Here is a 17055-nt window from a genome sequence, read left to right on the forward strand (position 1 = left end):
TGCGACTCAAACGAGATGACATGGCCTTTCACCAGTGACACGTCTCGAAAGGGTTAAGCAACTTTACAAAGCATGTACTGTTAGTGGCCAAAACCCATTGTATCAAAATTTTTATGAATGTTGTTCTTTATTAAAATGCACTTTATATTTGCTAATTTTAATTAAAGCACATATTTTACAAGCATTTGACTGAAACAACCATGCCAATCTACTTTTAAAGCAAGATTTAAAAACTACAACCTGTAAACACTTCAAACATACATCAAGTCTCTCTATTTTATGCTCACATTAAGACTCATTTTGACTAATGCAATAGGTAAGTTTGAGGACATTAAATGATATTTCTGCTTCCAATATGTAAAAACCAGAAAAATATATGTTATAGAAACAAAACACCATGTAACTAAAGTCAGAAACCTTACCAGTGTAAATGAAAGCCTAAATGAAACATTCATGCAAATCTGCAAATGCATAGTATGGTTATGAAACACAGACATTTCACATGAAAATACACACAAATACACATAGCAATTAAAAAACAATGATGAATTACTTTTACACAAATAAACTTAAACTCTAAACAAACTTATCGATAAAATCATCCAGAAAAACAACGGATGATTAAACAAACAAATTTAAATATCTTTCATTTAAACAAAATAAACACTTTTATAAATAACAGTGTATACTAAATTCTTCTGTTTATCTTGCACGATGATCCCACGACGCTATCCCACCTTGCTGCCGGAAGATAGTGATTTCTTGTTTCTCAACAGCAGAACAACAAAATCACTAGTCTTCCAGACAGAGAGGCAAATGATATCCAGCTTGGACACTGAAAGTTTTGACTTCTGAATCTTGAACCACAGCTACTCCAAGTAATATTCTTATTTATCCTCTAATAACTACTGAAAATAATCAGTTGAGTAACACAGAGATATATGCAATACCAGAAACTTCTGAATGCGAGGTAAAATTTATATGAAAAAAAAAGGCACTCAGTATTCAATAAATCTGGTCTATATAACTTAATACTATGTTTAGGCCAAGACCATTTATTGTTTACATGATTAAGGTATGCAACTGCAGTAAGCATTAAAAGTTATGAATAAAAGAGATGAACATCAATATATATATATATATATATATATATTCTTAAAAAGTGTTAACAGAAAGTAACACTAAGGAACATGGCGGACCAAAAGCATGCATTTAATTCAATGACTGAATACTGCTATTAATGAGTTGTTTTTTTTCTAGGTGTACATTTATTTCAGAAGGGCAAAAGAAACTCCAGCTGATATTTTCTTTTGATCTGACTTCTAGATTCTTGGGCTAAGGCAGAAAAATTTAGTGTTCTTTTAAAATTACCTTTTCTGTATGAGAAATTTGGCCATTTGAATCTCTTGAGGGTTGCCAGAAATAGTGATGATACGCTCATTTGAACCTGGCTGACTGTCCTCAATGTTGATTTCTGCACCACAGTCTCTGCGAATTTGGCGGATACGCTGACCTCCTTTACCAATCACAGCTCCTGCCATCTAAAAGAATATATTTAAACATAAAAAATTTTTGTTTAGAGAAAAATTAAAAAGAACTTATTAAAAGTTAAATAAATTAAAACACAAAACCATGGCAAAGTATATTATACAATAAAACATGTATATTTCTATAATACCAAAAAATCTTTATTGAGAATGGTACTACAGTTTTTCATGATTTCCACAGATATTCTAATATTTATATCACTTTTATAATCAATCTGATTAGGTAATTGAACATTATACTAATTGATAGAATGAGCAGTGCCTGACACATGTTTAGCCAAAGCTGATTTATTACCTTTATTTATAGCATCTTTACGCTCATTAACTCTAAATCTGAAATTTCTGCATGTCTGACCAATGTACATTGTTGGTGTGAAAATACTCTAAGCATATGGTACACACATCCATATACAATTTGAAAAAGTATTCACATGTGAACTGGTACATCATGACAACTTTAACTTTTAACTTACTTATTAAAATACATTAGAAAATTTGTTAATGTTAGGATTAAATCCTCTATCAATGGCAATAAAGTTCTGTACATTAGTAATTAATCAGTTCAGTGCACAGTGTTTGTTTTTTAGCTTCCTAAAACTTCAGCATTTACTTCTTTCACATCATTAAAAGTTTGTTTCTACTTAATCAAATTTCTAGGTCACAGAGGAATAATAAAATACAAGAAATACTCACCTCTCTAGGAATATTGACTTTAGCTGAAGCAGTAACTTTGATATCCTGCAATAGATTTTATTAAGAAATACAATTTTGATTTGCAAAACAAGCTCTTAATCAGAGTAAACAGTGACAAATTATGTTGTGAACATTTTTTTTTTACAGATACAAAGATGTTATTGTTACAACATAATAAACAACAGTTATTAAACAATAAGAGCAGTAGCTATGTACAGATGCACATACATAAATAAAAGATAGACTGGTGCACAATGTATATTTCTACAGAACGATATACTGTTTTACTTTGAGCTGCTCCAAGTTACTCAAAACAAAGGTATTAGCAATGGATATACCTCACTCATCCATCCACTCTGACGGGGTGGTCCATCCATCCCACCAAAACCACCACGAGGAGCACCTCCATTTGCAACAGAAGGTGGTCGGAAGGGTAGAGGTGCAGGACCACGACGACTTGGTCCATCTCTGTATAGGTAACACATCTGTTAGTGATTATCTTTTTTATTTCATTCTTTTGCAAAATACCAACTATAGTATTTTAATCTCAAACCACTACATGTGGTCTCAAAAACAAAAAAATAATTTACATTCAAATACCTACTGTTTTTGTCATGTGAAATGCTTGTCTTCTATTTAATTCTAACAGTTATATTTGAGTTAAATATTCAAATACACACATACGAACAAGGAAGGCATTTTAAAACGAAATCTCAAAATATTATTTGCCAATTTACTTGTACAATTTTCAGAAAGATCACTACTTTGTTTGTATAAGAACAAATAAAAATGAAGGAGCATGCACAAAACCAACAAATCTAGATAAACCCAGAAATATCTATACACAGCTATCTCTACAGACATGTTAGTATGTGCTACATTTTACAGGTCTGCCAGAAGCATGGATAAGAATGGTGAATATGTGGAAGATTACAGTACATGAACAGCAAGATCATTTGCTGGAAGATACTGTTTAAAAGAATAATATATATATCTAAGAATAAGATAAAAGTTATGAAAGAAAATATAAAATTTTCTAAGTTTACTGCTAGTGGTGCATACATTTGTCATTACTTTTATAAAAAACAAATTCTTGAAAATAATCAAGGTTAAGAGTACTTTTTTTTTTACACTTCACGTAGTTTAAAAGAATATTTTTGTTTGAAGAAAAAGTTATTAAATTTACTTATTTAATAACTTTTTCCTATTTTGAACAAAGAAGGTTATCTTGTCTATATATGATGTTACACGTGACCAAACTTGTAATGCATAATAGAAAAAAAGAATCATACCCAAAACCATCTTCTCTTCCTCTCATTGGACCCCTCCATGGAGAACGATTAGCAAGACTTTGTCGCACTGGATGAATATCAGGTCCACGGTCCATGTCCCGCCAATCACGAGGAGATGGACCAATACCTCCAGGCCTGAATCCTCTATTATGAAAAAAAAGAAAAAATGAAGCGACTGCAGCAGAAACAAATTTTTAACTAATGAATTATTAAAACATAAAACTTATTCTTTTAAACAATATGAAAGCAAAATTGGCTTTAAAATATTTCTTAAAAGCATACAAAATTTGGAAATGATAAAGTTAGTTGGAGACACCAGCACCTAATAGTGTAGTGGCCTATAATTAGTTACATTGAGAATCACTGTAAAAACTGCATACTGCCTTTAGTCAAGGAATTAAATTAAGAGTACTTTAAAACTTTACCATATCTTATACAAAAGAAGTTTTTCTGACTACTGTCATAAATAATAACCCAGGTTCTGCATACAACACCACTATAAAGCTACTGTGTCTTATACAATATAACAGAATAATTACTATACAGATACAACATTTTATAAAATGAGGCCAGGCCACAGACATAACTAGAAATCCATGTTACTGTATCTAATAATATTAATGTCTGATCACTGTAAAATTAGCAGTACAAGTTCTGGATAAAACATTACAACAAAACTTGTTGTAATGAACTTGTTTTATGAAATAAAAGTTTGTCCACAGATATACTTAGAATACCAGGTTGTGGATACAACACTATTAATATTAATATCCAACTTTACAAAATATTATTAAACACAATATTTTATTTTCACCAATACAACTGATAATCCACATGTTGAATATTACACCAGAAAAATTTAACTATGTCCAAATATACAACAGCTGTTATTGTCCGTCACATAATCAAAAATCATGTTTCTATCTAAAATACTCTAGTAGTTTATAACTTCCTACACAAAACACTACCTGTTGCATGACCTGATGTAACTAGAAATTTAAAGTTTTTCAAACAGTACAAAGTCACATTTTCTACCACAATAGAATGCATCCTGACCTGCCAACTGGTGCTGATCTTCCCCGTCCTGGTTCACCATAACCACCATATTCTGGAGCAAACTCTTCATCATAGTTATGTGGATCATATGGTTGGTTAAAGCCTTTAATTGGTGTCTAAAGACAGAACAATTTAATCTCATGTGAACAATTAATCATTTTAAAATTAAATATGCATAAACCTCTGTACTAACCTTTCACAACTTACCTATCTACACATTTAAAACAAATATTTTTTCACTCTTCAGCTCAGGCAAAGACAATTAAAAGTGGTTTATGATGCATGCTTCTATATCAATAAATATTCTATAAATTATTTGCACCCACTTACCTAAATAAATGTCAAAATTGAAGAATCATCCAAAAATGGAAAAATTAAAATGGCACAAAGCTTGCTGTAATACTTCATTGTACATAACCAAAGATAGGTGAGGTCCAAGAATAAATATCAATATATATATGTGTGTGTGCGTGTAGTCAGATTTCTCTTAACATAATGTTAAACTAACTAAAAGAAACAATATGAGTTGCTAATACAGAATCACACAGATGTGGTGTAGATATCCAGGTATAAATAACTTCCCCTTTTTACTCTCACACATGCTGCATTCCCACTAGATATATAAGAAGTGATGATACATTATAATATATGCCTAGATGTTAATAAAAACATGAAGGTTTAATTACAGGAAACTAAATATTGTTAGTTTAGGAGTTGAATCAAAGTAATACTAGCATGAAATACCCGCTTCTTACAACACTTACTGTAAATAGATAGAAAAAAAATTGGGTGAAATCGGTAATTGTTTTGAAGTGCAACTTATGGGCATGTGCCATAATAAATTCTTTGTGTACACAGAGAGCACAATGTCTTGCCTGGGGGTCTTCCTAGTATGTTCACAGAAAACTATGGATACTTCATCTTTTCCAATTTTCATAATCACCCCCTTTTCTAACCATTCCTATCAAAACTTAGAAGACTTATGATTAGATGCTTTATAGTAAAATACATAAGTGTGATTTTACTGTATATCTCAATGTAACTTATGCATTTTGTTACTGTTTAGTCTTTGTGTATTTTATATTTGCAAGTACTTATGGTTTTTGTAATCATTGGAACTTGGTATTTTGCTTCTTAGCGGGATATTTTTTAATATATAATTTTACGTTCCTTAAAGGTCTTGGGTTAAAATATACCCTTCTTAATTACATTCCACACATTTTCCATTGATACTATGTATTAATTAGAATGTATAGAAAACTGTTTTCTTAGTGAGTGGATGGATTCAAAAAATATTTGTTACCTAAGTAAATATGCATGATTTTGAAAGAAAAAAGAAGTTACATTTGTGAACAGAAGGATTCATCAATGCATAATAATGAAAACACTGCTAATAGAAATTTTTTACCATAATGTATACCCAAAGGATGGTTATCAAATTAAAAGTCAATAAATCCCTGCACACTAGCTTGATAAAGTTTTAAGACACTGAGAATAAACTTGTTTAGTATATAACCTATGACTGAGATCATATCTAGGAATTTCCATGTTAAATGATAGACCATAAGAGATGCAAATAAGTCTTATTATGACAACAAATCAACTTTCTTACTGAGGTCAGGCGAACTGACCAACCTCGTAACCATTTTGTACTTGTTATAGTTTTCATACTATAACTTTCATTACATTTTGTGTACCTTCATAATATTTTGGCAGGCTTTTAGTAAACATTACAAATCTTTTGTTACACAAACATCTTATTTTTTAATAAAGTATTTTTACTAAAGATTTGTCTGTGAATACATATAGTATTTCTGTATACTAGTCTGACTACAAAGTGATTTCTATGTTAAAATTAAAAATACTTTTCTTTTGTCTCAAAAATATCAAATGTTACTTTTCATAATCTCTAAAACATCGTAGATAAATTTCAAAAGTTTTTATCTTATTTCTTTCTGGAATGACTTCAAAATAAAGAATACATATGAAAAACAAGATAAAAATATTTACATGGGTCATCATCTTTTCTTTTTGTCTTTTGCTGTCAACTGTCAATGACACTTAACCCGCCCCCTTTTTCATCTAATGGTAGTATTTAGTTAAACAATGCACCAAAGAATACAGAATAATAAGATGCTAATAGCAGACAACATTCCATAACTATCAAATTTTCTGGCTTTATAACTGTGTGATAAGAGCCATTAAAACTTCATCTAAACTGGTTGATGTGTTTCACATAGGAATCAAGCTTGAACTGAAAATTCTTTCCAGCAAACAATGTTTTATAATATGCCATTTGACATATGAAAATGTTGGCTTTCAATTGGTTATCAATAATGTAATACTGAACGTCAGAAAGAATGATTGGCAATTTCTGAAAGAGAAAATGTGACAGATGGGCACGGCAAGAGGGGACTGATTGTCTATTTCGTGGCACTGTAAGCAAATAAGATTGAAGGCTATGAAAATTATCCTTTGCCTGAGCAATGACATTATAATGAGTAATTTATGTTAATATTCATACTTTTTGAAGAGACGGTAAATAAATTAGAGAAGGGGGGGGATGTCTAGAAAGCAATTGTCATTTCTCACACTAGGGGAGATTCTAGATTTTTAAAAAATATTCCCTTATAAAAGTAAGAACTTATCCTTGTATACTGTTAAAATATGGATTATTAGCCACAATTTTATGTTACAATTATTGGTACACCGTGAAAAGAAAGTAGTTTAATTAAATTTTGAATGTAACTCACTAAAACTCTGTGACATACACGGATAAAGATGCCCATGGAGAAATGGTTAAAAGCAAAGTAATGACACAGTAGACAACATTTATTTCAGCAATTAATCATGTATTAATATATTAACAGCTGCTTCAGTTATCTTCAAACCTTCATTAAAAAAGAACAAATAAACAATTCAACCAGTGGTAAACACTGTTTGTAAGATTAATTCACTCCGTGAAAGAAAAGGAAAAACTCAGCTTACCTCACTGATTAGGTTAAAAATTTCCTTGATACATCTGACCACAACACTAGGTGTACCAGTCATTTGAACAATACGTTCAGTGGACATTGGACAGCAACTGGTATAAATTTTAACACTTGCTCCTGTTTTCTGGAATGTACAATACCAAGATGAATAAACTCGGAAACAACACAAAAACTTCCTTAAACATCAGAAAAATAAGTGATGCTTAAACAAAATACCTATAAAGGAATAAAAAAATGCAATTGATGACTAATAACAGCTTTTGTATGATTTAGAGCAAAACTAGTAATTTTTCATATTAGTATCTTAACAACTGCTTCAAAACGAATTGTAGTTTAACATATATATACAAACAAGCTCCACCCTAAAACTACTAAATTATCCACATAAAACTACTGATTGAAATTGTTTGTAATAGTTAAAAAAATAATACTTTTTATCTTTTCTACTATTTCTAATAAAATTGTATTATTTCATTTAGATATTTGCACCTGGACTCTGAATAGCTCATATTCAAGATGATTCTATATGAAGTATAAACATAGTATTCTTTACCTTACAGTTTTCACATTTCAGTTGCATAATCTCTAAACCTCATAAATGAATAAAGTTTTTTTTAAAGTAAATGTTTATATTTCATTTTCTTGACTATATCACTATCTATCTATTACCATCAACATATAGTGTAGTGAAATGTATTAAATTAACAAATAGAAATATGTACATACCTTTCAACTCTTTGCAGAAATTCACTAAAATAGTTGTGTTTTTCACATATGTGCAATTTTATGTCTCTCTTTTCACTTAGTTTATTTTTAATTTTCCTTTCAAATTTTGTCTTTATTTATGTCCATACGTCAACTGATCCCCATGGGCCCTTATGAAATTATTTCAGCAGACTCCGTGCAGAGAGCATTGCCACTTATACACACCATCTTGTTTATAGTTTTCACAATCCACATGACAAGTCAAACTTATAAAAATCATTAAACTGTTTAAATATGATTTTTAAAATGCAAATAATACATAAGTAACTAAAATATAGAAGCAAGACGATTGTAGGCAAATGCCCCCCCCCACCCCCCCCAGTCGTATCTTCTTATATCAATATTCATCCTGAATCCGATGACTGCTGGAGAACCAGCATCACCGGAATGGAAGAGGTATCAAGAACTGCCAAACACCGTAGAAGATTTTCAAAACTGCAACTTGGACTTTTTGAGAGAAATAGCTCATAACTTACAGTTTTAATGTACTTGCATTATATAACTTTCATAGTTCAACATTTTTATTTTGTTACAATAAACAAAATTTAACGCGAAACCTGTGTTACTGTCTACTACTTAAGCATGTACTTACATTACATAACTTTTCATAGTTCAACATTTATATTTTATTACAATAAACAAAATTTAACATGAAACCTGTGTAATTTTCTCCTACTTAAACAGTTTTATGTAATTCATTTTTCTATGAAATACAAGAAGCATGTGTTTTTCCCTATTTAATTCAGTTATATCAATATAACAAGATATGGCTGTGGGGGGCAGCTGTCAGTTACCAAGTAAAACCTAAATACAGGTTAACTGTTTCTCTAACTATACAATATTTAGGAAGAAACCACTAAGTGCTACAGTGGATCAAGCAGTTACATCAACTTTAATACAAAAACTGCAAGCCAAAATTTCAAATTAACCATTGGTGGAGCATAACGTAAACCGAGCTCTTTCTAATGACCATATACACTTGTGTCAACTAACTACATGTACGCTGTAGATCTCGCATCAAAGTACAGAAGGTGGGCATGGCACCTGTCAAAGGTTGGATAATTTACTTATCTTTCCTAGTGAATACAATTGTAAGACTTTGTATCTTAAGTGTTAAAAGGGCACATAAATCTAATCTGTCATCTAGACAATCATATAAATGGCAAGCTTATGTGATTACACTCAGCACCTGTTAAGGTGAAGATTTTTCATAGCATGAGGATCATGTGATAAGAAATCTGCAGTTTAAGTATATCCTTTAAATGTTTGTTTTGAAGTGAATTTAAAAATGGCACCATCATGACAGGGTTAAATTTGAATTTGCTGTAGTTTTTGAAAATATAAAATAAACATTAACAACCACTAAAAACACAATCTAATTCCTTAATTTGCTACAGAAAACCTTATTCTAAAAGACATTCAGAAAATATTTGGTGCAAATTCATTATTTTTGCATGAAGCTGTAACATATGCTCATGAATAATTCAACTTCATAATCTGATTACAATAAGTTCAGACAACATTTTTTCACTACTACTTCTGCTATCTGTTTAGACAGTTGTTCATTTTATTTTTATATTGTAATTTTAAATGGAAACAATTAAAGAACTCACCTCTCGTAGCTCCTTAATGCGAAAACCTGCTCGACCTATGACGCAGCCAGCATGACTCTGATGGAGAAGCATTCTAAGCTCGCATTCAAAGTTCATGGTTCGATGATGTGTATACTGAAAAAGAAACAAGTATTACAAGTTTCTGCATCTCAGAGGCTTAAGTTAAAACTTGTACCATATGAGAGCTCTACCATTTAAGCTAAAGGTTAATACACTAGCAATCACTAGTAAGGCACTTTTTAACAATCCAGATTACCACATTCAATCACAGGGCCTTTCCTATCCAAAGAGTGAAGTGCTCTACCGAATGAGCTAAAGGATTAACCTACCTACTAGTTAATGCTTGTTTTGAGTAACTAAAACTATCACAGTACAGTTAATTGCCAAATTTAAAAACAAAAGGCATCATTCATTCAAGAATAAAATTTTCTAGTCGTGATATAATAATAATAGACCATCAACACTAATTTTTACACAAATATACAATTGTGATTTTATCAATTAATGCCTTTACCACTGAAGCAATAATAAATTGACAACTGTTACATTTTAGTCCACATGAACTTTTAATTTCCCCACAAAAATTGGAATCATTTGAAACACAAGAAAACCATAAATTACAAAATCTTGACATAATTCTATGAGAAAGGGAAGGGATATGACAAAGATAAGCTATTCTCAATTAAAAATTACTTCATATGTATAAACATAAGATTCCTCAAAATTCAATAATTATAACTTTAATTAATCTCCAGCCACATCTACAATGTTGAAGTGATAGTTAAATTAGTGATTTTTAATTCTAATGTTATTCTTTGACTTCAAGAGAAAAATTTATGAAATACAAAGTTATACAATTACATTATTTATTTTATTGCCTACAAAATTAAAATGAGGAAATTGTATCTAATCCCTAGCTCAATTTAAATACATGCTTACTGGAAAGTAAAAGGCCATGCCCCTAGTGATTATTATCCACTGTTTATAGTTTTATTGTGTTTACTTTGGACTGATATATCTAAACATTTATAGTACAATTGAACATTGTTCTTGCTTTATTTTTAAACTCTTTCAACCACTGTAGAAAGAAAAGCTATGAGAAAAGATGCTAATGAATGCAGAAACTCAAAAGTTGCTTTGTATCAAGATGCTTGATGTGTTGGGAATGGGATAATTATTTACAATAGTAAGTGTGGTGTACTGCTTTGGTACAATTACATTTCTAATTACTTACATCTTCCAATTTTGGTATGATATCCAGGAGAATGTCCCCAACTGTATCTACATCAGCCACAATGGTCAAAATCCTAGAGAATGAAGTAGATTCAAGGTAAAAATCATACATTAAAAAATGTTAAGATTTTTTTTCTTGTTTGAAAATAATACATTTCAGATATTTTAGTATTTTGGAAACTCGTAAAGAATGAACATACCAAAACTATATACCAGGAACTGATTTTTGGCTATAAATTACTAGATCTTTCACAACATTAAGTACTGATTGTAGAAAACTCAATAAATATTAACATGATTTAATATTAGAAAATAAATAAAAATATGCAACTAAGTATACTTATTTTAATGATCAATCTTTTACTGATTATTTCATATAATAAAAATTTGTGACTTCTATCTGTTAAAGTATCCACAACACACCTGGATTAATTTGCCATCTGTCCACAGAATATTTTGAGGTGGTGAGGTGGTCACAAGGAATTTACAATTAATGTTTAAAGAGCCAGATAATATTAAAATTATCAGTACAAAACTTAACAACAGTAAATACTGTAATGAATAAGGAAGGGTAGTTATAAAAAATATGGTGACCAAACAGATTAATTTACTGCTAAAAACTGAAACTTTTACATTACAAATATTTGAAAGTCACTCTTTTTTTTCTATTACCCATCCCATTTAAAGAGAAATAAATTAAATAAAGCTGTCATTTACTACTGTGACAAGAGGGAGTACTTTCCCCAATGATCTACAGTGTATTTTTTTTAAATCTGGGTACTGTAAGAAGTTCCAACTATTCTTACTTTTTTTAATATTTTTGGGATTTAGTTAAAAACATAAAAAACATTTTTACATTGAAATTATATTAATAATGATAAACAAAAAATCATAATTAAGAAGGAATTCCTCTTTTTGCCATCTCACTTACTGGATGAGGGCCTTAAGGAAGAGTGAAACCATAACTATTTCATCTGTTCTTACTCATTAAAAAATAGGAGTGGGAGCCAATGGTGCATACCGTTCTGGGCCAGGGCAGTCGGGCACTGTAACACTTGCTTTGTACTGGAGGGCGTGAGAGCACGATCCGCAGGGGCAAGGAGTGGGGGTACGCAATTGTCCCGATCAATAATGACACCAAACGTTGGATCATTCCAGCATACCCATGATATCCCCAGAACACAAATAGGTGGGCAAGTTTTCCAGTGGCAAAATCATCCAGTGAGTGTTTCATCAGTTGGGCAAGGGCACATTTCAGAAAAAGGCAGTCAAGTCAATCGGCGGTGTAGAACAGGGCCGGGAAGTGACGGGGCATGGTAAGGGAGAGAGAGAGAGGGGAACAATGTTATTGAATATATCAAGGGCTCTAATACTACACTCAGCATTAGGGATTCATGCTCCAGTTCATTCTGTCTAGGTAAACAGACTGAAAACAATTGAAAATCACATTTCTTCAGGTAGAAAACAAAGAACAATACACCCAACTGCTTACAGATCATCGAACTCCAACATGTAAATATTATTAGTTCAATTAAAACTGTTTTACTTTATCATTTAACCAAGTTAGAATCTTGAAGCACCATCATCTGCTAAACATTCCCCCTCAAAGAAATTAAAATTCTGAAACTACAAAGATAAATTTAAGTATTACATAAATATTTGAAATGAACATAAAATTCATCAAAATAACTTCATGTTTGTAACATTTTAAAGTAAGTTGTATTTTATGTTTCTAATGGTATAATACTTGTTTAATATTTACATTAAATGTACACACAAGTGTTAACAATAAAAAACTTCAATGAAGTTATTTCCAGGAAAAGCAAGAGAAAATTCTAAAGACAGTAGCTTCTCACTTTCTTTCTATATTTATTGAGCTCTATAAAACAACTGTGGATTCAGAATTAAACACATATGTATTTAAAGAAAAAAAATTAAAAAATTGATAAAAATACATTTTCATTAATATTTTTTGCAATCTCTGCATCAACACTTCAAAATCTTATGATGTCTTAGCAAAAACTCATCTGTTTCTTTCTATTTTCAAATAAGGTAGTATTCAATATCCCCCCCAAAAAAATAGATAAACATGTCTTATGAAGTACTTTTTACACAAAGTGTTCTGATACAGTTTTACCTGCACCTTGTAGCTAAAAACTTAAAAAACAAAAAGATCTACACTTCACAAATAAGGTGGTAATATTATTTTGGTCATACATAAGTCTTTGTAAATTGTATGAACTTTACTTACTTGCTCAACTGGAAAAAGATTCTTAGTATCTATCTCCAAAAACAGAACAACATATTTATCATTCAAATCTAGATATTCATTAGCAACAAAAAATAATAAAGAAAAACATTTAATCAGAATAATAATTACAAAGCTTCAAAATATAAATTACCCGGTATTCCTACATTTATAAATTACATAAAAATCAAAACAACTGTCAATTTGAGGTATAATTAGAAGAAACATCACTATAAAAATCAGCTCAAAGGCTGAATAAATGCAAGATTTAAAAAAATAAAAATAAAATAATAATCCAAGAGAATAACCAGATGGGCAGTTTTATAAACAGATAATAAATTTTTAACACATTATGTAATTTAATTTACTCACGTCTTTTCTCAATCTGTTGATGTTACTGCCAGCTTTACCAATGATTGCTCCAGCATTCTGAAGATATAGATTTAAAGTTAAGAACTTGTTTTAATGAAACTGTCTTATTTCATAATATCTGTAAAATACTAAACAAGGAGGGCAGGAACTCTTCAAAAATCTCTTCAGTTCCCACAAATCCCATTTCTAGTTTAAGTGTTATTTTTATACCAAACCACAAAAAACAACTTGGTGTGTCTCCGTACAAGTATTCATACTTGTGGTCTGATAAACTAAAAACAATTATATATGTGAAGAAGCCCCAAAATCAACATTTTTTAGTTTTTGTAGCTTCTTCATCTACATTAGTTTTTTTTCACTCTGATGTCTCATAATTGGTTAGAGCCAAAATGCACATAAAAATATTGTCATTCTTGGTTGATTGTAGCCAGATAGAGAAGAACTCCAGTAAAGAATAATGGTTTTAGTGTAATCAATAATAATAAGCTGTTTAGATCATAAACCCTACTCCTGGGTCCAAGGTTCCTGGTAACAAAAGGAATCATGAATAAGTTTAAAAAACTTTGGTTTCAACAAGTACACCATGGATAAATTTTTAAGCTCAAAACCACTATATTGTATATTATTTCTGAATGCATAAATATATGTCAGCTGAATTCAGTTACTCTGCATACAACTGAGCCTTAAAAAACAACTTGTAATAATACTAATAAATTTTTAAACTAATCCTTCTCTGATGCATATGTCAACTGACCATATAACTATTCTACTAAATGCAACATTCCCCAATCTAGCATAATTAATTCCTACAACACAGTTACTTCTTACAATTTAAGCAAAAAAAAAAAGTGTATATGACTGATAACATTTTAACTGGCAAGAGGCCAAAGCAGGTAGATACATCTGGCTTCAATATACTCCCAAGCATATGTAAGGATTCAGAATGATTAAGACCTGATATAGAAGCTGACCCTATCCTTCTGGCTTTACGAGAAGAGGTTTTGAAAAATATCCAAAATCACACTTTATAAATACTCTTCAACATAACAGTTCTGAAAAAACTTGTTACAGAGATATATTTGCAGGCAACTGGATTATACTTTGCAATAACTGTAAAGCTAACAGCTAGCACTTAAAACTATCCTGTTGGTCAAGCAAATCTTAACAATTAAGTTATTTTAATGCAAAATTTTAATTTACTATATTTTAAGCTATCAGCTGAAAATTACTACAACCACTAAATAATTCAAATTAGGTCTGCAAAACAACATTAAGGAAATTAGGCTTCATTTTATTTAAATGGTTACAATAACATTAAAAACAAACTACAAAATTATAAGGCTTCTGCACAACTAAGTACTAGCCTAAGACTTGATTATTTAAAACAGAAAACATTTTAAGTTAAAGCTCTGCTGCTAACAGTACAACTTTCTATACTTATCAAAATTTAACTGACATTCTCAATATGACTGACTGAAAACATTAAAATCTACATTCAAAGTTAATTTGTTGCAACAATATAATACAACTTGTAAGTTCGCACAAAGAAAATACAAAAATTGAAAGTAATCAATCATTTCCAACTGAAACAAGTTTGTGATGGACAAGCTAGTTTTCTTAAACACTATTTTAAATTTCCAAAGAGCTTGCATAAGCATTATTTTTTAACACAGCACCTCTTACCTTGCTCTGTATTAAAAACCTTGCATCAATGGAAGGTCCAGTATTTTTTGGTCTTTTGGAGACCATCTCACTTTCCAATTCATCCTCTGAGGGTCTCTTCATTGAACCTATGGACAATGTTTTTAATATAACCAACATAGAATGTTTTTCAAAATAAATATATCTCTACACACAATTTCAAAACAATAAGTAGAATAATGAACAATATTACAAAAATGACATAATTCTGAAAACATTTGGTTATAACAAATATACCATGGCCTGCAAAAGATTAAGAAAATCAAAATTTTATGTATTTGTTAAGCTCAGACTTAATTTGTTTATCATTCTATCACATCACGTCATAAAAAGTAAAACTTGAAGATACTAAAAAATCAAACAAAATGTGTAAATGTATACTACCCAAACATAACAATTCACTTTAATAGGATATCTTTCTATTTCAAGTTAATAAAGGTAGAAATGTAAAAGATGGTGAACTTTAAGTTCTCAATGATCCAAGTGTTCGAAGGGAAAGGTTATTTCCTGATATGCATGTCAAAAACCCAGTAAAATTTTATACCCCCTTTATTGATATATCAGACACAAACTGTTTTATTATATAACATTTAAGAACAAAAAACTAAAGACTACAGTTACATCAGATGTCTCAGTGTGTGAAGTAAGGTCTAGTGAATATCGGAATAGTCGTGTGACAAAAAATGTACATAACTAAACTCACACTTATTAAGACACCTTTAACTGAACAAATACTACGCCAAATTTACTTAAACAATGACATGCCTCTAACTCTATATTATAAACTATTTTATTACAAAGTAAATTCACTTTCAGGATAGGGCCGGCTTTAGTTTACTCTAGGCTAATTTTTCATTGAACTAAAACTGAAGTATAGTACTACTGATGATCTGTATATCTTATAGTGGTTGTATTTTTCATGTTCCATATCAAGTTCATTTTAATTACACACAAACCTGTTCTGCTTGGAAAGAACATTAACATAGAAAACTTATGACTAAATGTGAATGATTTCAAGAACAAAATCTATTATGGTGCAAGGTATGTGTCTTAATAAGAACAGCAGTACATTAATGAATTTTAATTATTCCACTATTTGAGAAAATAAATTGTTTTCTTGCATTAGCATGATTTTAACTGTACATGTTTACTCTATAGAATTCAGGTAGGATAATTTTTCCTTGTACAATCAGAAGGTGACATACACTTCGTGCTACTTGCTTTTAAGAAAACAATTTATACATCACATATTGAAAAAAAAACAGATAACATGCCTGCAAGTGTTAATAAGTTGGTTCATTAAGGAATCAGCTTCTTGTTTTTGTATGAGAAGAACTTTATTTTATTTTACACATGAAAATTGAATGTATTACAGTAAAATAGAAATAACCAAGCACCATCATTTCAGTTTTTCAGTCCAGTGCTTATTACATCATTCCTAGATCTGTCCTTTTAAAAACTACTACACATTATCAGTTTTTACACAGCCATGATTAAGATAAAAAAATATAATGACAAAATTTGTAAAAGATGCACTGTTTA

The 17055-nt window shown here is 30.3% G+C and overlaps 1 protein-coding gene across 6 annotated transcripts in view; it reads right to left on the reverse strand.

Annotated features, from left to right (window-relative positions):
• Positions 1–17055, reverse strand: part of LOC106459801 (heterogeneous nuclear ribonucleoprotein K-like) — a 61134-nt gene that overhangs the window by 4028 nt on the left and 40051 nt on the right. For all 6 annotated transcript variants that reach the window (XM_013919462.2, XM_013919460.2, XM_022386344.1 and 3 more), the window contains 11 exons: positions 15496–15602; positions 13813–13869; positions 12214–12257; positions 11194–11266; positions 9960–10073; positions 7577–7705; positions 4589–4704; positions 3533–3676; positions 2579–2708; positions 2241–2285; positions 1372–1541 (listed from right to left, as the gene is read on the reverse strand). In XM_013919462.2, coding sequence (XP_013774916.1) covers positions 1372–1541; positions 2241–2285; positions 2579–2708; positions 3533–3676; positions 4589–4704; positions 7577–7705; positions 9960–10073; positions 11194–11266; positions 12214–12257; positions 13813–13869; positions 15496–15597 — 1124 coding nt within the window. In that variant the 5' untranslated portion in view covers positions 15598–15602. The remainder of the gene's footprint in view (positions 1–1371; positions 1542–2240; positions 2286–2578; positions 2709–3532; positions 3677–4588; positions 4705–7576; positions 7706–9959; positions 10074–11193; positions 11267–12213; positions 12258–13812; positions 13870–15495; positions 15603–17055) is intronic.

This window comes from Limulus polyphemus, unplaced genomic scaffold (assembly GCF_000517525.1).
Source record: "Limulus polyphemus unplaced genomic scaffold, Limulus_polyphemus-2.1.2 Scaffold662, whole genome shotgun sequence".
In the NCBI taxonomy this organism is placed as follows: Eukaryota; Metazoa; Arthropoda; class Merostomata; order Xiphosura; family Limulidae; genus Limulus; species Limulus polyphemus.